General features: G+C 43.1%; 1 protein-coding gene across 1 annotated transcript in view; it reads right to left on the bottom strand.

Annotated features, from left to right (window-relative positions):
* The window catches only part of kcnh3 (potassium voltage-gated channel, subfamily H (eag-related), member 3), a gene marked incomplete at its 3' end in the record, with an annotated part of 104,288 nt that extends 81,528 nt beyond the window's left edge, over positions 1-22,760 (bottom strand). The window contains exon 1 of the mRNA XM_079170618.1: positions 22,532-22,760. Coding sequence (XP_079026744.1) covers positions 22,532-22,607 — 76 coding nt within the window. The 5' untranslated portion in view covers positions 22,608-22,760. The remainder of the gene's footprint in view (positions 1-22,531) is intronic.
* Positions 22,761-23,146: the final 386 nt, after the last annotated feature.

Genomic DNA, 23,146 nt, shown 5'->3' with positions numbered 1-23,146 from the left:
GAACTATATATTGCCTTTCGCGCCGTAGGGGACTGGCAGAAGGAACAGGGGACTTTATGTCCATCACATTTCACTGATCTGGGTGAGTTTGGTAGTCTCTGTATTAACCCGGTGTCAACGTATCAAACTCATAACAGCAACACAGCGTCCGTCTCTGGGGGGGAAAATGTGAGAATCTTTAAGCTTTTTCTTGAGAGTTGACGCACGTTATTTGTCAGCAGGCTTATAGGAAACAATTGGATGCTGGTGTTTTGACATGTGTCATACTCAGACTGTAAATAAGAAGTGGATGTAGTCCCCCGTGACGTCACCCATTAGTTTGTGAACTACGGTTTTGGAGCCTCAACTTTTAATTTTGGCCTCCCCATCTTGGTTTTTTGTCTGTCGTCATATTGGCTATTTGAAACCAGGAGTGACACAAGAGGGTGGTGCTAAGTACACTGGTGACCAAAATGAACTTCCATGAACTGAAAACATATTGTGAAAGGGTTAAAATTCTAAGATTAAGACACGGACAACTCTTAGACCAGACAACGGCATGATAGCGACCTGTCAATCACAGTTTCATGCCATCTTTGAAAGCATCGAGGTGGTGTGAGGTGTTTAGCTTCTAATGGGCACAACTAGATCTTACTGCTACTTAGGCTGGTCCTTTTTGATCATTGAGGAAGACCGGCGTTTGCTTTATAGGTTGGGAGGACTGTTTATAGTTTAGGAGAGTTCGTACACTCTCTAGGAGCCAAAACGATTTGTCTCCCTTTCTCTCTTTGTGTGTTCATAGTTTTGTAACATTGCCACATCGACCCTTGATGTGTATCGCTGTATTGACCCTGTAGATGTCTGTAAGGCTATTTCATTACTTTGGTCATTGATCTAGAAAATTCCTTTATGCAACTGCTGTTTCCAATAATGAGAGGGAGAAGGTAGGCAGGCAACAGCTTGAATAGCTCTCCTGTTCTGGCTCAAGTAATTCATGTTGTCAAGCTGTGTGTGTGTGTGTGTGTGATGGTGTGTGTGTGTGTGATGGCTTTTGGGTTATGGTTGAATTGCTTGCTTACTGAACAGGGCAACGTGTAATTGTAAGGTCAACAGTGCATGTGCCTCATGGCCAACACATTATCTGCTGTTTAGACGTGCGTTACATTGTGTCGCTGTTCCCCGGCTCCTATTTTGTGTAGGAAACATTCTTTAACAGACTCTGGAGGCAACAACACATTTACTGGTTGTGCTGTTATTTGAGTCAGGTGTATGCACAACACACACACACACACACACACACACACACACACACACACACACACACACACACACACACACACACACACACACACACTTTTGTTTTTATTTAGTTGTGGCCTTTCCCACCTGTATTATTTGTATTCAGTGAAGCTTTGTTTCTCTTGCCTTGAGTTCTTAGTTAAGATCATTGTAGAAGCTTTTAATAGGGTTTCCCCTCTTACTTGGTTAGTCAACTAATTGGTCTAATATATATATATATATATTTGTGTCTGTGTACACATCATATACAGTACTTAACAATATTATGTTTTCATGGGCCAACAAATAAATGCAATAAACACTTGAGCTGTAGTGCAGATGGGCCGTCTTTGCATCTGAAATGACTAAGTGTGAAATAAAGATGTGGCGCTTCACACAAAAGAACTCACACCAAAGCCGATGGTGCAACAGAAAGCTCGCAGTCAAACTGCAGTGAGACTTCCTTTATTGATGCTCACGTAGTTCACAGATTCATAACATATAGGAAGACTTGAGATTTGAGTATTTAGAATTTGAAGCTTTGCTGGCAAAAAGGCAAAAACAGACTTGGAGCAGAAGAGGCGGCGGGGGCGAGGTGGAGGCACACATATGGCCAGACAGAGGACACGCAGAGGAGAAGTGATCGCTGACCGTTAAAAGGGTAGCGCTGAGGCTACCGAGGACAGTTTGGAGATAACAGGTTGGGATACATGAACAAAACGAAAGATAAAAAAAAAAAAAAAGTTAACACTGTGATGGAGCAAGCTGTTGTGTTGTTGTTCTGAATCAAGGCTGAGGAGCAAACCATCAAAACAACTCATATGGCCAAATTCCAGTTTATGTTTTGTTATGATTTTTCACTTTTTGTTCTGGTTTCTCAGAAATCTTACTCAGAACTCATGATTGGGACAATTTCAGCTGTATTTCAGCTGTATATATATATATATATTTATATATATATATAAATAAAACAGCTGATACACAATAAAATTATCTTTAAAAAAATGTCATCGTCTATACAACGCAAAAAGATCCTCAAATTTTACTGATAAAATAATATTGGGTTATTGTTGTAATCTTTTAAGTAAATTGAAGGAAAATACTGCACATCTTTCTCTTAAGATTCTTAAATATCTTTTTAGGTTCATGCCTCCTTTAAACCTCCTTTTTGTACGATTTTTTCATATGCGCAGAGCTTATAAAATCCCCCAAATAAATACTACAGTGGAGAAAAGACAAATGTATACTACACAGAAATCAAGTGCATGATAACAAAGACGTCATTAAGCCGTATGGATAAAAGAAGTGCTCGGAAATACTGATTCACACAATGCAGCCACAGCGATTACCGCCGCACGAACAAAGCAAGACGACTGACAGCCAGATATGATAATTGGACGGAGACAGACAGATGGAAGGACAGGGGGATAAACAGCGCGACGGTTTGGACGGACGGACTGGCAGATGAAAAGATAAACAGATGGGCAGACAGAAAGGCAGACGGGACTTGAGCACTGCTCATAAAAAGGCAGAGAGAGAGAAGTGGACAGACAGACTTATAAATAGGCCGGTGGACAGCGCGCCACTCAGAACTGGACAGATTGCTATTTGACGCTCATTTCAGACCTGATAAATCGTTTGACGGAGTCTCAACAGCTCACAGCTGCAGCACCCACACACACACACACACACACACACACACACACGCTGAGCTGCTGAGATGCGGGAAGTTGTGCTTGAATTTGGCTTCAGAGTCACATCGACCATATTTACATGCAAGGAACCAGGTTACTGGGAGAAACCATTACAGCAGGAAATCAGAGATGTCACAAACTGGCTCAGGGAATGTGACGAGGAGGCAGTCGACGCAAGGTTGTACTTAAAAAACCAAACAATTTATTAAACTGAGGTTAACACATAAACAATAGAGGGTGCAGATCAGCAAAGTCAGTGACGGAAGCAGTGCATACATGTGTGGCATGCGTCGCCTTCCAACCAAAAGATTGGCGGTTTGATCACCCGGCTCCTCCAGTCCATGTGTGAACCGCTAGTTAGCCCGGGTGGATCGGAGTGAAAGGGCGGGTGACATGTAGTGTCACGCTTTTGAGTGGTCGGAAGACTAAAAAGGAGTTATACACAAGTCATTTTACCCATTCACCACGATGAATGTCAAGAAGGCGGGTCGTGTGTGGCATGAGTCACTCAGAAAAGGGAGGAGAAAGGGAAACGCCAACGCAAGAAAGCTGGTGTTCTGCAGAGACGCGGCGACAGTTGGGATCATGAAGGACAATGAATGATGACAATACAATGAATGTATCAGGACCCTCATTCCTGAACTAATATCTGCATATATACACAATATAATAACCTAAATTAACAGAAACCGGATCCCACCACCACAGCAGTCAATGCAGGAGACAACTCATGGTGGTTCAGGGCGGCAAAAATCATTGTTTTTGATTCATTATCTTGGTGAATGTTGAGATCACGATATTTTACCACAATTACTTAATGACTTTGAAAAAATTGCCCATTAAAAGGAGAACATTTTGTACATTTTAGAAGATAAATGCATCCATCTGGTGCACTTTGAGAGCAACATGAAAAGGCTAAATGAAGAACTCTTTGCTCTTGTAAACAACCACCAATCATAAACTCATTCGTTATTTCAGGCTAGCCTAGAGCCGGTCGCTGCAGACCACCAGGGAGGAAATGTGCCGAGTATAAAAGGCCGGCTATCACCGGAAAGATGACCCACGAGGGGGATCGGCCCTCGCAGAGCGGGGCGAAGCACACCGCTGTAAAGTAAAAAGAGGTGCGCTGGATTCATAACACAAGACAAAACAAGAGCGTCAATGAGAAACGAAATGCGGCAGAATAATCATTTTCTCTCAATTATCTTGTTTTCATAATCGTAGTTGAATAGAGTAGTATATGCTGTGTCAGATAAGTAAACCGGTAAAGCATCAAGCCGTGTGATATTCATGAGCAGATGCCTGTTCTGTTTGTATCCGGTGACATTCACAAGGAGACACGGCACATGGGCGACACCGTGCACATACCTGCTGACAACTCCGGGTCTTTAACGAGGAGATCATTTCAATTCAGACGTTTGTTAGATCTCTAGAAAACACAAAGCACTACAAACACTGAATGGAAACAAAACTGTTTGTTTACAAGAAAGCTCCACGGGGGTGAGCGCATGTGAAAGCACTGGAAGTCTTCCGTCTATCGTGGAACCGCAGTGTTTTTGTTGCTATAGAAACCCAGGACAAAAGTTGTTGTTTTCTTTCATCAGAGAAGCAGCAACACATGAAATATTGAGTATTTAGGAACAGGGTGAGATTTCATGTTCAACTTTTGAGAAAGAGTTTTTCTGGCAACATCCCCTCAAGCTTCAAGAAATACACAACGAGGAACGCTGGAGTACAGCACAGAAAACAATTCACCCTCAAGATGTCTGCAATCATTCTGAGAGACCGGTCGGTGACGCATTCTCGCTCAAAATGCGTCACCGACTTGTCAAATTGCACCGCTTGTAACCGACGTCGCATGATAATGCTTTTGCTGGAGTATACATTAGGCCTATTCTTTGTGTAATCTCCACCAACAAAAGAGGCGGATCGCTCTGTATACGTCTGCACGACTGTGTGTGTGTGTGTGTGTGTGTTCACAAGGATCTATGAACAAGAATTCATTCGATCAGATACCACAGGAATCAATTGACATGAGAGTCACAGGCAGGCGACAGGACGTCATGCTGTTCAGCTTCGACAAGTCTGGTTCCTTTATGGAAGTCCATTTAACGAAATAAAAGAGACAAGGACAAAAAAACTCTGTACCTCAACAGTTACAAAGCCTTCTTTTTGTCAGTCTTGACAAGCTGTTCCTTCCCTGTGACGAACGACGACCTAATAAGGTCGTTATAAGGACATTCCGTGTGTCACGATGAAGCATTTTAGCATTTTTCGCGTGTCAATTCACGCCATGTCGTTACGGTGAAACACAAAAGTTAAGAGTTTAAGAAACAAAGCCACTTAGTTAGGTTCAGGGACCACATGTATGGTTTTTACTCCCACTCCTGTAGCTAACTGGGTCGCAGACGGATCACAGGTCAACTTTCGGTCGCTTTCTTGTTTTCCACTTATTTCTCTGATTTCTGTCACTCGTGGAGCTTCAACTTCAAGGTGCTTGAGTTCGTTAGAGTTGCAGTGAAACCCACACTGAGGACTCAAATCTTAATATTTACTAGCTTAAAGCCCCCCAGCAGATGTATATGGAAGATTAAAGATGCCTAGAGTAAAACAAATTCAGTGAACCGTAAGTATGTAAACAACGTAACAAAATGTACGAAAAAGACGTCACAAACATCACTAAAGTAGCTTAAACACTCAAAAAACACTTTGAGGAACAAACAACGTTCTCGAACATCCGTCTCCTGGTTGAAAGTGTGCGTTTACATTAGCAGTCAGTACAGACTACATGGTGTGAAATGACAAACAAAAAGCTAGAATGGCGCCGTTATTATATGCTAAATGACAATTTGTCGTGTCATTCATAAGCAATTTGGTGAGACGGGGACGGGAATCGCTCACAGTTCATCAAACGTGGTGACACAAAACTCCTTCCATTGGTCTTTCATATCAGCCAGTATTCCCCCATCTGTCTGCACATATCATGGCTGATCACCCAGGCATTGGTTAGGTCACACGGTGCATGACACGGGCACTGGCGTTAAGCCTTCTGCCTCACACAATGGGGGGCCCTGCTGGCACCCAAAGGGGGAGAAGAAACCCATCACGGCTCATAACTGAACTGCGTTTCTGAGACCATTCTTCATTCATCACGACCTAAATGGGCCAATGGTCTGACAGGTGACCTGGAAGAGACACACACCAGAGGACCAAACAGACTAATGTTCCAGTGACGGGATAGACCGGTGCCACTGTTAACAGTAAATATAATAGATGCAAATGAAAACAGTCAAGACCGCCACGGCTTGACAGAGAACACAACGTACTGCATCCTCTTTCATTTACTGCGGCTAAATATTTCATGTTCCCATCCAGACCGATCCGTCAACTGTGCATAACACTGGTTTTGTCTGGGCCATCCGTCTGCTCTGCAAAGACGAGCAACGTCTGGTCCATCCATCCATCTCTCCCTGTGTGCCTGTTTTCACTTTCTCTCCTCGGGTTTCTCTTTGTAACGACGCCGTCTCTGCCTCTTTTTAATTGGAAGTAGCTAAAGCCTGCACCAAATGTCGCCATACAGTTCAATGTCCATGTAGGGAAGAGGCCGGCATGGACGTACGGATCAAACAAACGCAGGACTTTGACCCAATTCACGTCTGTAACTTAAAGTTACTGTGAGGAACATTTAGCTGGTTATAATACAGTCTCAATGTAATGCTGATACTTCTGTATGACCTACATAAGTAAGGGAGAAGCTGTTTCTAGGTAGTTTACTTTAACGCTCGTCATCGATGCCACCGGGTCAAACTGTCGGAACCTGCTGCAGTAAAATGAGGTTTTCTAAAAAGGGAACTCTGGTGCTCGGAAACACTACCACCTTCGTCCACAGGGACCGCCAAAATCAACACAAAATGAAAAGTCACTTTAAATGACTGACAGACGTACTTTAAGCCAAAGTACGACGTCTTACTTAACCTCACCAAGTACTTTTGTTGCGTTTTGTTTTGTCTCGATTTACAACGATAATCACATGTTTAAAACGGCTCAAAACCCTCAAAATGTAATTGAGGGCAGTTTAGTAGTAATCACTACTATGTGTACGCTTATTACACTGTATGTAGGTGGGATACCCTCTGAGAGAGAGGGTAAAGAAAACAATGCTAGAGGTGCATCTATGAATATTTTATAGGCAAATGAGTATTAATACAAATTGCAAACAGTGTGGACACTCCACAAGCACCAAGAGTTCACTGTATACAGCACCTCAGTGATAGCAGATGCCCTCATCAACATTTATTTAAAAGGTTATCGATACAGTTTATAGAAGATATTAAAATGTTTGTCATGTACTGAGTGTCCAGCTTTCTTTAATACAAGTAATCAAGTGGGATATCTAGGGGGCCTTCCAGCTGCACAGCAATACACATTTTTATGCAGCAATAAATGCAAGATTATAGAGTTGCTTTTGTTAGTTAAAGTTAAAGTTAGAATGTCGTTTTCTGCCCACTGTTCAGAAGTCTTGTCATTAAATATAGAAGGCAATGCTGGAATATTTCCCATATAGGAGCGACAGGGTGAAAGAGGCGTATTCCAGCACACTCCCATATTCTCACAGAGAGAATGTGGGTTGCTTGTTATTTAATGTGTTTCATTCCCCAGTAAGGGGAATAAATTAAATCCAAAGGTAATAAGTCATTGCTTGTAGCCCACGCACAGGATGTTTTTAAACCATTGCTGCAGCAGTCCTCGGTACAGCCTAATAGAGTTTCATGTTAGGTGAACCAAGCCTAACTCAGGTACACCTAAAAGACTTAACTAACTTTACCACAACAAAGTTTGGATCTCTTTAAAAACATACCCGGGGACCTGTAGAGGGAGCAACACATCTAAATAATCAACAGTCTCGGTAAGAACATGTTAAATGTTCATTCGTATTTAAATGTGGTCATGCAGTGAAATTAAACATCACAATGGGTCTCTGAAGGCATTTCCTCTAGAGATGTTATAAAAGTGGATGACGTCTGAATCATCACAGAAGTGCAAAGCACAGCAATTTAAGACAACATTTAATATTGTTTCCTGATTTATTACATTGTTCGATGAACTTTGATTGTGTTTTGCACCTCAGTGCCACCACAGTGTCTAAACTCCAGCTGCTTAAAGCCCCAATCAATAATTCATCAAAATATATTACAAAACAACAACATTGTGTTTCTTTCATGTGAGCATGAAAACAAAAGCCAGATTTATTTTCTCATGTTCAGACATTATGTAAACAAATAATTCCTACCACGCGTCTTATATTTTTGTTTGTATTGATCATCATGTCTTTAACGGTGCGTTAGAAATGAATGTGCTTTGTTAAATACAATCTGGAAGACAACGGCACACATTGTGAAAAGAATCATTCATCACAATATACAAGTAGAAGACTGAACAGGTTACGGGTGTAGAGAGGGAGACGCTGCTGTGACCTTGTGTAGCCGGAATATATTCATTTAAGCATAATGCAAATGTGTGTGTGCAAAACGTGCAGCATCTCCCCAAACAACACGGTGTGAGCATCAGCGTTTCCTTCGTTCAGTGTCGCTGTTACACAAAATAACATACGCTCCTTAAACGCTTCCTATTCAGTGAGCGTTTAAAGTGTAGCCTTCACAATTTAATCTCAATATAAGTAATGTCAACACATTTTCACACACACACACACACACGCCATGATAAGAAGTCATTTCTGGATGTGTTGTGTTTAATATGTCTACAGCCTGATGAGAGATAACTAGAAGAGGTGCACTCTGCGGAAGAGAGAAGATTGAAAAATTGGCTGAAGATTACAATTTGGCGTCCGTGCTCTGAATTGTGGATGAGTTGAGGGAGAAGCGGGTGAAGATTTAAAGGTCGGAGTAACACCAACACGGCAGTAAAACACGGCCTGTAAAATGTAAAACATTCAGGAGCACGTTTACAGCCGTCGTGTCGAAAAACGTCTCGAACCACTTCGCTTGATAAATAAGTTAAAAAAAACACACAGAGGCTCATGTTCCTGCTCCGCAAGAGGTTGAAGAAGTCGCCAAATCTCATTTCACACTAAAGAAACCTAAGCTGATTCTTTATTTACCGTCTTTGGTGGACTCCGTTCACGTCCAGCTTCCTATTTCTTTTCCTCACATGTTTACCCAACATCACGTATTGACATATTGCATCGAGAGAAACACATCTTGATACGAAACATATGACTCTTAGCAGCATGAATGATGCATTTTAAGCATCTAACAAATTAATTCAGCCCTGACTTGTTGTCACTTGTTTATTTAAACTATAAATTAAAAATCACAGAGTGTATTAACTATCAGTTCACCCATTTACTTCAATTCATCAAGATTGACTGTTGATTCTCCGTTCACCATGCGAGAAAAACTAAGTTTTATTTAAGAATTCAAGGTAACACAGGGTGAGTAATTGATATTGAAATGGTCAACTTGTGGGTGAAGTGTTCCTCTCATAATGAAAATGTGACACGTACAGAACAGTTTTCCCATCCAGCTTCACGTTCAGGTTCATCTGGTTCTTTGTCGGCCGAATCAATTTGCACATTTGTTTGTGATGTTGACGGGCGAGTCGAACTTTTCACCACACGGTCCAGCATCTTAATGTGACGCGTCACCGCGGTCTGCCGACGCCAGTAAACGCACATCAGCAGCAGCAGCAGCATTGTCTGGTTCCAGTTCTGACTGTACCAGCAATATTTAAATATCAATACTGCAACAAATATGAAAGATATGTTTCTTTTTTTTGGTGCACGATTGGCTGTTTGCTGTCCCTAATTTGTACACGTTAAAAAGTGGTTGCCATTGAGTGAAAGGCCAAGAACGGTTGACATTTTCTGGAAATGTCAACCGTTCTTGTCGAGTCCTGATGTAGTTATTTATTTTGTGTGTAGTATGACGACGCCTAGTCACCTGGACGGCTGCATCTCTGCTGTCTTAAAAGACAAGGACGACAATGAATAAATCTCATGATGTAAACTAAACTAAGAAATGAATCACTATAACTGTAGGTAACCACAGCTCTTTGTGCTTCAGTCACTTGAAACTAACCTGAGGATTAAACTGAATAGCACTTTAAAAAGGGGATTCATACTTAAAAAGCCTTCTTCTTTTTCTCTGGGTGTTCCTCATGTAGGAAATAAAAGGTTTAGCAGAGGAAACACAACTCTGCTTCATACTGTGTGGTCATGTCAATTTAATTTATTCAAAAAAGTGTAACCACAGGTGTTTATGGCAGCGGCCGCATAATCGGAAAGAGAGGAGCACAACAAGACCTCCTGTTGAGAAGCGGTTATTGGAGCCGTGCATTCGGTGTCATCTCTCCGAAGCAGTCAAATCAGGCGATTCTCAAACTAATGGTGCGGTCGAACCAGAAGCAGCCATGCAAAATCTACTCGTGCGATGTGGCAAAAAAAACCCAGACAGGACAGGAAATAAGTGTGGGCATGAGCTGCAGGAGCTAAAATGGCTGGCGAGCCAACAAGAAGTTTTAACAAGCTGTAAAATGATAATGTACAGATTCTAAATAAACACGGTCATTATCCTCCATCATTGTCCTCGCAGTCAATGCAGCCGAGCAACACGCAGCAGCTGCCTGAGTCGTTTTGTTGTGCGGTTATACACACACAAGTACATAAACAATCAATACTTGAATTAAATGTCAACCCTCTCTCCCTCTCGGACTGGCTGGTCATTGGACACCAAGCGAGCCTTGACATTTTTCAGGGTCAAAAGTCAGCCGGATTGATTGTTGTGGGATCAATTGTCGAACCGGCGGCGCCGTCAGTCCCCCAAATCTGAAGATGAAGTGTCTTTCTCCCTCCTCGTTTCCAAATAAGCAACGTTTTTAACACACCATCGTGTTTGGCATTTTAATAATGATCACGCTGTAATCTAATTGACTGCACCGAGCCCCGTGGCACTCCAACAATTCAGCTGAGGGAGAATCATGCGTAAAAGTCTCCCTCATCACTTTGACACCGTGCCATAATTGCGTAATCTTGCCGGCTATATTAAGAAAGGTGGCAATAATGTAAACGGCTGGAAGCCACACACACACACACACACACACACACACACACACGAGGGTGCATACAGCCAATTAGTTTGACAGTGTAGAGCTGTGGAGTTAAGAGTAGCAGTCAGTCACTGTTGCTTCTCCCCGGAGCTAACGGGATAAAAGGGGAACGAGAAGGAATAATATAAATTCCTGAGAGTAATGCTGCGCTCCAGACAACTCGGAGGTCGCAATTTTATCAATTCAAATTTCCAACTTCCAGGTGTGGAACGCCAAACGTAAAGAAATAAATGATGTTTCTTTGGCACGTGTACGCACAATTTAACTCTCAGCAGTGTAGCCTCCACATTTTTTTCAGGCATTTTTTAATGTTTCACCAAATAACTTTTGTGCAGAGAAGATAACTTTCAGAGATTGTTGAGCGTAACCAGCTACCCAACGACATGGCGACATATTTTGACCTCAATTTACACGCAGAACGGGTTTTACTAGGTGATAGTACGAATTATTTTAATTAAATCAAGGCAAATATATAGCTAATCGTTGTGTGACTTCAGACAAATGCTTCTTCGTGAAGTGCGGTTAGACGGATTTGCACCGAGTTCACAAGTAGCAACTCTGACTTTAAGTCGCATTTCATTTTTCTTTATCCAGCAGGAGGAGGAAGTTGTAGCATGAGACTCACACTGCACCATGGCTGCTAATTTACTACATTTACATAATCCTGTTAGGATAAAGGCAAATATTGTCAAAGAAATGCACTTAAATGAAGCCCTGTCTTCCTTTTATAAAAGGCAACTGATATTATTAACAGTGTATAACCCATAAATCAAGTGAGAAGTATAGAGTAATTTTCCCATAGACTTCTATACAATTGACTTCTTTTTGCAACCAGAGGAGTCGCCCCCTGCTGGTTATTAGAGATAACGCAAGTTCATTCTCTCAACACATTTGCCTTCAAAACAACCGGGGACATACATGCCCTTCTGTTGCATCCTCGGCATGTATTTCCTTATAATGTGAACACATACTGGGTGAGCTACTAAAGCACAGACCGCTCAGTCAGAGAAGAAGACAAGAGGCTCAGAAACACAAAAGAACAACATTAGTTCGGGTCATGTCTTCGGGACCTCGTAAAGCCAAGTCAAGCCAATCTGTCTTGTCCAGTAACAGGTGCAGCTGATGCTTTTCTTTTTACGGCAGGCTCTCACTGACCACCTGCCTCTCCCAGAGCCCTGCCATGGAAAACAGCATTGTTTTTCTTTATTGGAGCATTGCTTTGTCACTGGCCTTTTGATGCTGGACAAGAGAAACAGACCCGTCGCCTTCTCCAAAGTCAATATTTGCTAAAATTACACAAAAGCAGGAAGAGATGGCAAACCGGGGAGTCGTGGCCCGGGCTAATGATGCAATACGATGGTCATCTACCAATCCAAAAAACAAACAAATGGACACGCACACAATGTTTAATAAATATGAGCGTGACCATTTACACACAAGAACATGGATTAAAAAGGTGCTTTGAGACCTCTATAGCGGTAATCTCTGAAAAGGCTGTTCAGTGTCTCGTGCATCTTCAGCGAGCAGGTTTGGAGGTAGACAGTGACAGTCCCCGGGAACTCGCTGCCAAGTCCTGTTTGGGTCACTTGGCTCTGACGCAGTGTCTGTTTGACTGACTGTCTGGCCGACTGACTGTCTGGCCGACTGACTGAAGCGACTCCAACGGCCCTGCGCCACCTTTAACTCTCCTCTCCGCTGCTTTAGTTCCCCGTTTGGGAGGGGCTGTGTGACGATGAGTTAAAGCTGCTGTGTGACGGGAGCAGCAGAAAAAACTACCTCAGTTTAAATGTGCCCAAACATGTGCCGACTGCTAGCAAGTAAACAAAGCTGAAGTAAATAAAACCATTTCTTGGCAATGACACGTTTGATTCAGGCTGCAGAGCATAAATCCATGTTGGCAGATAACTATGATGCAGAAGCATCTTGAACCACGGACGGAGCTGGATACAAAACACTTTATTAATGATGCGAGCGTTAATTGAAACATCCGTTTTCTCTCTTTAATGAGATGCACGGACAGAAAATGACTGAACATGGAACTCCGGTGAGTTCTATTTTTCAGAGGCTGAGAACAGCGGTAGTTGTCGTCACCGGACCAGCTCGCTGATCATCTCAGACGTTTCTTTCTCCTTCTCAAAGTACAGAGTTTATGCACATATTTGCGTCTTTGACAGAATGATATCCGATGGCTATAGGAGGGCTGTGTATCCATATGTGCTGTATGTTTGGCTGCATTACTGTTTTCTTTTTACCCGAGAGACAGGAGGATGTCCTTGGGAGCATCATGCTCCATCTGGTGACTTCAGTGCTGTACATCCCACAGCATCTTTACTTCTGTACAGCCTGTCGCTCTTATGGCTGCGACCAGAGATGAACTTTGGCGTCCTGCAGTGAAGCGATCTCAAGAACGTTTCCAAAGACAAAACTGGTGTCGGTGTGTTGTGAAATAAATACGACACACCTGCGTCACAGGTTGCAGATGTCTGTAAGCTATGGTTTCCACCTCAACAGGAGAGAAGATGGAAACGCCCTCTGATCTGTGCAGGTCGGTGGAAGCAGTGACTCACACATTATACAGCGTCTAGTTCAAAAGCAGCCGGCTGTGTCTGCTCCTCCGTTTCTAGAGCGGACACTTTGACTCAGAGGTTCGCCACACATGATTGTATATAAAGCTGAAAATCGAGTAATGAGTCTGGACGCGAGTCGAGGTTTAAGGCCGTATGTGTGTGTGTGTGTTAAAACCACAGAACGGTAAATTGAGGGATGCGTCGCTGCTGCTGGAGGACAGAGCTTATACGGTTTTCTCTTTGGTTTCTGCAGCTTTTAAAACGAGATGTATAGATGTGAGATTTACACTACACGGCCAAAAATGTGCAGGCATCTCATTCTATAAACATGGAAGTTAATATGCCGCTATAAAACGGCCTTTGCTATTCTGTCAGGACTATCCACAAGATTTTGGAATTTGGCTGCAGAGGTTTGCTCCCATTGAAGGACGAGAGCATTGATGAGGTCAAAACTGATGCTGGGTGATGAGGTCTGGTGTTCCGGTTCATTCCAAAAGGTTTTGTGCGAGGGGGGGGCATCGCAATGTAGAAACGGGAGCGGGTCACAGCGTTGGAAGAACGCCACTGTCTAAGATATTATTGTGTGTTGTGGGATTAAAATTTCACTGGAGGGGTTTAGCACAAAGCGTGAACACTTCCCTGAATCAAACGAACACAGAAGTATGTGGATATAGCTTTGGTTTGGCCATATCGTGTATCTTTACATGTCACATGTTTTAATGTATCAGATTCATGTGTGTGGTGCAATAAAATATGGTCATTTTATCTCATTTTTAAATTGTTCTCTTCACTGTTTTCGTGGTGCTGTAATGAATCAAATCACATTAAACTGATTTTGTCTCTTCTTACCGTGGCTCTACAGATGATGGTTTAGTGGTATTTTATCATATAATAAGTCATTTGCTGTAATAACCTGCTCTAAATCCAACAAAGTAATATAATTGTGTGCTTGTGGAAATACTGCAGGACTGAATATTGAGCTGCCTTTCAGGAGAACAGCCTTAGCGACCACAGCTAATATAGTAAAGTCTTTTGATGCATTTACTTGTGATTTAGGTAGAGACGGTTCAGAACTTGTACACATAATTGAGCTGGCACTCAAATCTGGCTAAACAAGGCAATATAAAAAAAATAGGTTTTAGGAAATTTGCAAGGAAAGACAAGCTAATAGCTGTTCTCTCTGCTCTTTTTAGGACACTGTGGTGAGTCCAGGGGCCTAATACAGCCGGAGCTCGGATTCATCTGCTTCCAATTGGAACATATTACCTCAGAGCAGCCTTAATGTACCCCCTGTCGCTTAGGCTTCATCACTTTCATTTACTACTACAGTCCCGGGCTCAGTCCGGCACATCTTTTGCCTTTTCTTACGCACATGGCAACATCCTCATTGACCACCTGGTGTGGCTTCTATTTCTAGCTCTGTCTTATTCTCTGCCTTTGTGTTCCTCTCTCTCTCTCTCTCTCTCTCTCTCTCTCTCTCTCTCTCTCTCTCTCTCTCTCTCTCTCTCTCTCTCTCTCGGCCGACCTGTCAGTTCATCACCGGGCCGTGTTGCATTCTCTTACTCACGACAACTGAAGAATTGCTCCAATTATGCTTTTGACAATGCTGGAGTAAAAAACAAAGAGTGTCTAACACAGGTCTGCTGGTTTAAAATAAGCAACTGCACACAAAACTTGACATTTTGACATCCATTTTCCTCATTTCAAGAGGCCCTATAGCGCTGCCTGGATACTCAGCCCTATTATAAAGGTCTTTCAATTGGCAGCAGACTTATTATTGAGTTTCATAACCTCTGTCCCCAGTGTTCTTTGATAGGTACCATCAGTACAGCAGGGAAGCTGCAGACAAATGCTTTTTACAGAACAAAGAAAGTGAGGAATGTAGGATATGAAGTTGACCTCATTAACGCAAGTACAAAATGTACAATTAAAGAACAATAAAGCTGCAGTTGGCAACTTTTATAAAAAATAACTTTGAAACAAGATTTTGTTCCTGCACTGCCTATTTGTCGCCTCAAAAGGTTTTCAGAAATATATTTTAGTTGTCGTTTAGCTGTGAAATGGAAAAAGGCAAAATCAAGCACCGACCACCGGCAACACTTTCCTGCTGCGTTCTTTGTTTAAAACCATGTCTGCTTATGTGGCTCTCAACACTTTTGAGGTATGCAGAAGTGGTTTTAATGTTTCAAATATGAAATTAAACCTGTCATCGGGAAAATGGGTATTTAAGGAATATCTTTTTCAAAACAAATAAAGATGGAGAGAAAGAAAGCAGCCCAGCCAAAAAAATTATTTAAAAAGGCTTCCAGTCCTCCAGGCCTGCTCATCTATATTTAGGAATCATTTTAAGCCACTACACATGGCCACGCTTTCAGAAATCACCATGTCAGCCTTCGTATAGTGAGTCACTAACAGGTGGGCGGTGAAAGCATCCATATTGATTATTTTAAACGGACGGCCATTGTAAATAATATATGACTGTTTGGGTAGCTATTGATTTCAACTAACCCACTGCCTTCAGAGATGCTGTAGCCAGAGAAAGAGTGTGTGTGTGCATGTTTGTGTGTGAGTGTGTTCCTAACTTAGGTCACCTTCAGGGACACATTTCAGATGAAAGACCAGTTGAAATGAGAAGAGTCCAAATTGGGAAAACGATGATTTTTGGGTCAATGGTTAAGGTTATAGGGTAAATCTCCAGGATATTAATGTAAGTATGTAATATCCCCAAAAGTGGCCATGTGTTTCTGCAAGAAAGAAGAAAACAACCCTTCAGATTCCAGCTCTGGGGGCCTTTTCTGTGTCTGGAGAATGGAAATGATCCAAGACCTGATTCAGTAAGCGAGTTCTCTCATCATTTATCATCAACTTCATAATCTGACTGCGGGTGTGCAGCATAAGTGCAAAGAGGAGATTGTTGAATTCAGATATAATGAAGTGAGCTCATATAATTGAGAGCTCTCTTGATTATAAATGATCTGAAGAGCGTGCCTGTCTAACTGATGGTTTTAATAATTCGCCGTCCCAATCACAGTCCTCATGACTAATAGACGGGGCCTCGTGGAACTTGGTGAGATATATTATGCAGGCAGTGCAATGTGGCACATGAGTCTCCAGTGGATTCCTGCAGGTGAGGATGTGTGTCACAGAGTTTATTGCAGAGTTAGTAGACCAGCAGCAGGAAAGAGCGGAGAGTGAGTACCTGCAGCCATGTCAGGTCACTGACTGCACAGAAGGGAGTAGAAACAACATGACTTCCAGCATCACTCCTTTTACAAGTTCACATGAATGGCTGAACGTGACCCGAAGTCTCTGCCTGAGGAGCTCATGGTCCTCTTTTAAAATCCCTCCAATTTATCTCTGATTGTAATTATAATATTTTGCATCCATTATGAACATTCTCTTACTTATAATTATTGCCACCATTATCGACCAAGATACATTTCTACTTGAACCCTGATCTGTCCGTCTCTCTGCCTTCAGTCTTATTCCCATTTTGATCACATCTGCCGTGCCTTGAACGCACCACACAGATGAATCCTAATGACTTTGCAGATTCTCTGACTCTCCTTCTTGTGCCACCATTAAATTAACATTTTCTGATCTATTGTGATATGTCTCTAGATTGAAATATCTCCACATCTACTGTACTGGATGGAGTTTTGTACAGACCCCCCCCCCCGCCTCGGCTTCTGCAGGCAGGCAGGAACAGATGTAATGATGGGCTTGATAACGGCTCGGCCCGGCTCTGTCACTTTATGCCAAGCCACCGATTAAAAAGGTTAAGAGTCAACCATGCTAGCGGCTCGCTGCGATGCTTTGAACTAAATAAAACGTCAATATCAACATGGATACCAAGCTGTGCTTTAGCTTCGTGCTAATTAGCGAAGGTTAGCATGGTATCACGCAAAAGTAAGCTGAAAGTCAGTGAAGACGGACCTGCTAAACATTAACATCGTCCCTGTGAACGTGTTGCCATGCTGACACAACCGTTTACTTCAAAGCGTCGCAGCGGGCCGGTAGCACGGTTAACTCCTAACCTTTTTTTAAAAATCAGTGGCTTGGCATAAAGTGACAAAGCCGGGCTGAGCCATTATGAAGCCCATCATTATCTCTGTTCCTGCCTGCAGAAGCCGAGGGGGGGGGGGGGTTTAAGCACAAAGCACCATGGGGGAAACACACCTGAGACAAGACAATGCTCCACCGCTAATCTGTGCTGTAAAACACACACACACACACACACACACACACACACACACACACACACAGATGCACACACACACAGTGGTGACAGTCTGTCTCCCTGCAGCCCAGGGCCGTGTACACATGTTTTCTCACTTACACATACACGCACATAATCAGGTGAGTATCATGAGGTGGGAACAGACTAATGGAAGACTGAAGGAGGGACCCAGCAGTGAGGGATGAGGGAAGTAAGATTATTGAAAGTTCTCTCAGCTCTTACAGAGAGACAGAATACACTTATCCGAGACTGGAGCAAATGGGCTTTGTGGCGAAGTGACTATTATGTGTGATAAGGCTGGGAAGATGGAAGTGAAAGATCTTTAATGTAAAAATGGTGCAATAGTCCAATCTCTATTCTTGTAAAGATACAGTATATGGGTTTATCTGCTTTTTCTTAACATATAAGCCATCCATCAGTCCAGGTAACACGTTTATCTCTCTATAAATCCCTGACATTTGTGCAAAATTGGCAACGAGAGACGTAAAGACATCAGTTTCCCAGCAGATTTAATTCTATTCTATTCTTAAAACAGTGTAGGTGTAACAGAGTAACTGGGAAGAGACAGTCTGACACCAGGCTGTGTCTTAGATAAATAAGGGGGCTCATATTGTACACGCTCTCTGTAAAAGCATTTTCTTTCTTGATCAGCAAAGGTTGGGCTACGCCTTCCACGATGACTCTACATTCATGAAGTTCATTGTCATTTTGTTGGCTTTTTACCATACAGCTAAATCTCCTTTTGTATTAAAAATGAAGGCTGAGAGTAGGAGTGGGTGCTAGCAGGCCGGTGGCAGCTTGTGCAGAGTGCTGGTCCAGACATGTCCACGTGATGTGCAGAGCTCAGGCCCTAACCTGATTAGGACCAAGCCAAGACCCACTCAATTAATAGGACCAATTGACTCGTTTAGTCCCACACAGCTGTTGCCTTTTATAGGAAGCGCACAGCAGCAAATGAGCATTGATTGAACTGTCCATGAAGTCTTCAGAGGACTCATTGTTTCCTCAGTTTCCTCCAGACTGTAATTTTCACATATTAGCAAGTATAGAATAATGATTCTAATGAGACCTCTGCATGAATTCACTGATTGCAAAATGAACAGAAATGAAAAGAAATTAGCAGGGTGCTTGGTCGATTGACAACTGTTCCATTTACAAGGTGTGTGTGTGTTCTTTTTCTCCTGCTGTTCTAAGAGGTGTTGGCTACAGCGTTCGTCATGAGACGGGTCTATAAATAATAACCATGATTCAGAAGCTGTGACGTTAAAACTGCAACGTGATGCAGCGCTTAACGTCAATACTCAAAAGGTGCTCGATTGGCAGCACATCTGTTGCCTCCACGCGGCTCTCAACATGGCGACGGCTGAGCTGGCGGCTCGCAGCCAACAGCGCAAACAGTGCTGACGAAGCTAACAGCGTTGACCTGGGAGGGAAACGGAGGGTGGGCGCTACGCTTCCACCACAACGCTGGGAAACTAAACAGCGTTATCAGCTGTTAACAGGGAGGGAATGTTGAACAGATAATAGAGTGTGCATTCAGTTTGGCACTAATGTGTGGAAGGTCTCAGGTAGGGCTGCACAGATTAGGACAGCAGCTAACAATCAATTTCATTAGTGATTCCTTTGCAAATTACTTTTTATTTCACACAATTAATCCAAAACTCATTTAAAACCGACACCACAGTTTTTCGAAAACCTATACGGTGACATCTTTAAATTGTATTTTCTGTCAAAAACAAAATGATTTTATAAAATAGAATAAAACCGAGAAAATCATCCCAATTGGGAACCTGGGAGCCGCCAGTGTCTATAAATAACTTCAATGATTTATTGATTATTGGAATAGTTGGTTATACATTTTCTGTTGACAGACTAATTGATGAATTGACTAATTGTTACAGTCCTAGTGCAAATACTGACCATATTAGGTGAATCAATATCTGCTATGATGTCATCTACCACATGAAATACAGTTTCTTGGTCATTTTCATTCAAGAAAATTAACTGTTTCACAGGTTAAATGCATTCAGTCACAGCAGACAGCCTCAGTTCTTAAAGCCACAGAAGTCCCTGGTCCCATGTTGCCTTGCTTAAATTATTCAATGTGGGATTATACATTTTAGATTTGGAAAAAAAGAAAGCACTGTCATCACTGTGGTATTCGGTATCAGCAGGAGACAGAAGAGTTTGAAAAGGAGCAGTGCTCACAATGAAATGCACAAGTTCCTCAGCATTTATCCAAACAGACGAGTCTTTCAGTAGATCAGCAAGGTCTCCATCAGCTGATCAAAGACCTCGTTGGAGCCGTAATTCTTCACTGTGCAGTCTCTTTTTCCACCGTATGACGATGTTGTTGTCCTGCACCTGAAGCTAACGAGGGTTGGGTGTGCACACTGTGTTTGAGCCACAGTGAGTTCAGAAAACAGTGTAAAACGTAGTGACACGTGGAAGCAGATGTGCTTGTGCTCATGTGCTTGTTTGAAAATGAAGGAGACATCTGATTGGCTACAGATCATTCTGCATTTGTGCATCGAACAACGTCAGGGGAGTCTAAAAAAAAAAAAAACACATGGCATGACAAGTAGTTTGTAAATGCAGGTTCAACAATGTTTTTGATGAACATTTTAAATCCTTTTAAATGTATATATTTGTGGATTTCTATTACTCGTATTTAAAACCCAAAGGTATTTGTGTGTGTATCAGATGAAAATAAATAGGTTTGTGAATCTTGTTTTCTTATTATTTTTATCCATAAAATACATTAGTGAATCCTGTGTGCATTCATTAACATCGAGACGATCTGACTTCGTACCAAAGCGACTAAAAGATGAAGTGCTTCTAGTTACGGCATCTGGCAGAGATGAGTGGCTTTTTAAAGTAATCATGACTGCCATTTCCCCCCCCCCCCCCCCCCCACACACACACACACAGCAGTATTCACTGAGAAACAAAGCTTCCATCACCTCCACAGACAGACACATAACTGGCCTCCATTCTTCTGAGTGTCTGATTAAATGTGATGTACGAATATCTCACTATTTAAAAATGAAGAAAAGCCCACATAGCTGCATGTTTGTCACAGCTAGACCCCAACGGATTCACATCCCAAATCCCCCCTCCTCCCACCGGAGCAGCTACACCACATTCTCCCATCATGCACACACACACTCCCGCCCTCCCCACCCCCACAACCTCTCATTTCACCCACACACCCCCCTCCTCCTCTTCATCCTCCTCCGACAAGCAGAAAGGCCACGATGAATTCTTGACATACACGCGAGTTAATTACAATGACTGCACATGTACTGCTGGAGAAGTGTAATTATCAGCACCTCGGCAAATGGAAGGCCTTTGTTTTAGCCAGTGAAAGAAAAATAGCTAGGCTCAGACCACTTCTAGACATGATGAGAGCTAATCTACAAAACATGATCATTTCCATCCTACTGTATTTATGTGCGAGCATATGTGAGGGGGGGGGGGGGGGGGGGGGGGGGGCATGAACGCTGGGGGTGGATGAATGCAGACTATTATGATTATAGTGTAGACCTGAATTATTTGTAGCCTCTTTTGTCATATGGCACTTACCTGCAGAGACAAGAGTGTGAGGATTAAGGATATACAGCACAGAGGAGCTATTACTTTCTTTTCACCCTAACAGCAGATCCAGCAGCAACAACTCACTTTGCATATCAAAGTCGGAGCATTTAAATGTCCTGTGGACAAAAGCGAGAGGCACCATTGCCTCTGTGTTTTGTCAGTGTAGTTAGTAGAGGAGAGGACTTTGAAAAAAACCTTGAGTGAGATCGGGATCTGCCTTTAGGCGACACGCATGATGCACGGTCGACTAATCTTTTCTATCATGCTGCCACGCTTAACTGGTTTTGGGGAGACACTGACTGACTCGCCCCACTCGCAGACTCCCATCGCCCTGAATAATCAGTGCAGACGATACCAAGCGCGATATAAGCATCTCTCACCCGCCCACCTACCCAGCATGGGCCCAAACACACACGGGCTGCTCATCGCATCTGTTCACAAGACACCCTTGCCAAAGAAAAAGAAAGAAATCTCTATATATCATCTCTCTCTCTCTCTCTCTCTCTCTCTCGCATCATTTCAGCTGCTATAAAGTGTGTTATGATGAAGATCAGAATACAACAGACTCATCTAAGGTGAAGTGAGGCACAAAAGCTTTGAGTTTGATCTGCAACCTTTCTGGTGAGACTGGTGGAGTAAAAGAGACGATACAGAGTGAAGCCTGGATATGTGTGCAAAATGGACACAATGGCCACAGTGGTGCACAAAGGAACTGGAGGAAGTCTCTGGTCATAAAAACTACAACAGTAGCTAAAACTCACAGACATTCGGTAGTCATCACAACACAATCATCACCACCCAATATGATGCATTTGTGGAACTTACTGAACACTGTTTATTTGTGCTTCTTTGTATGTAGCCCATAGCTCAGACAGGTGCACACTAAGAAAATGTGTCCTTAGGCAGGGTGAAAATCTTTAGAACTTTTAAACTTGCATCATTCCTGTATGCATGCAGGCTCCCATACAGTTGTTGTTCTTCTCTCATGTATATACATGAAGTAGACTATCTGAACTGTGGGGATCACGGGAGGGCTCCAGTTTGTTACTCACGGGTGCCATCGAAGCGGGTGGCGATGGTGTCCAGGAAGGTGTTTTGCGGGGCCAGCAGCCCTCTCATTACCGGCATCCTGCTCCGGGTCGACTGGGTCCTCCTGCCTCGGCGCCCCGGGGCCGCGCTTGACTCCTGCGCAGACCCGAAACTAGGCAGGAAGCGAGAGGTGCCCGGTGCGCATCCCAGCCCCTGGAGAAGCGCACCGATCCGAGATACGCGCGGTGACTCCACCTTGGCACCGCGGGGGTTGTGACCATAATCAACCAAGCGGAGAGCGAGTATTAACCGTGGGGATGCCCCTGTGCACCTTCCTACGTTTGGAGAAAAAATTAATAATAATTAAAACGCCAGTGCGCGCTCGCAGAAAGCAAGTGCGCCGGAGAGAGATGTGAGGAAGGATGGGTAGACTGCAAGTTTTTGGTGCTGATGGCGCGTGGAGTGAATCTTATCGCTGCAAGCTCCTCCTCGTCTCTCTCTCTCTCTCTCTCTCTCTCTCTCTCTCTCTCTCGTTGCGTGGTTATCGTGCCACAACTGAGAGCAGATGCAGAGTCACGTGACGCCTCCCAGGTCTTGCCAAGCTCTGGTCCCGTTTCAAAGTGGAGCTGGGAGACAAC

This window comes from Pholis gunnellus (genome assembly GCF_910591455.1).
Source record: "Pholis gunnellus genome assembly, chromosome: 12".
Classification (NCBI taxonomy): domain Eukaryota; kingdom Metazoa; phylum Chordata; class Actinopteri; order Perciformes; family Pholidae; genus Pholis; species Pholis gunnellus.
This window is presented reverse-complemented; position numbering and strand designations above follow the sequence as displayed.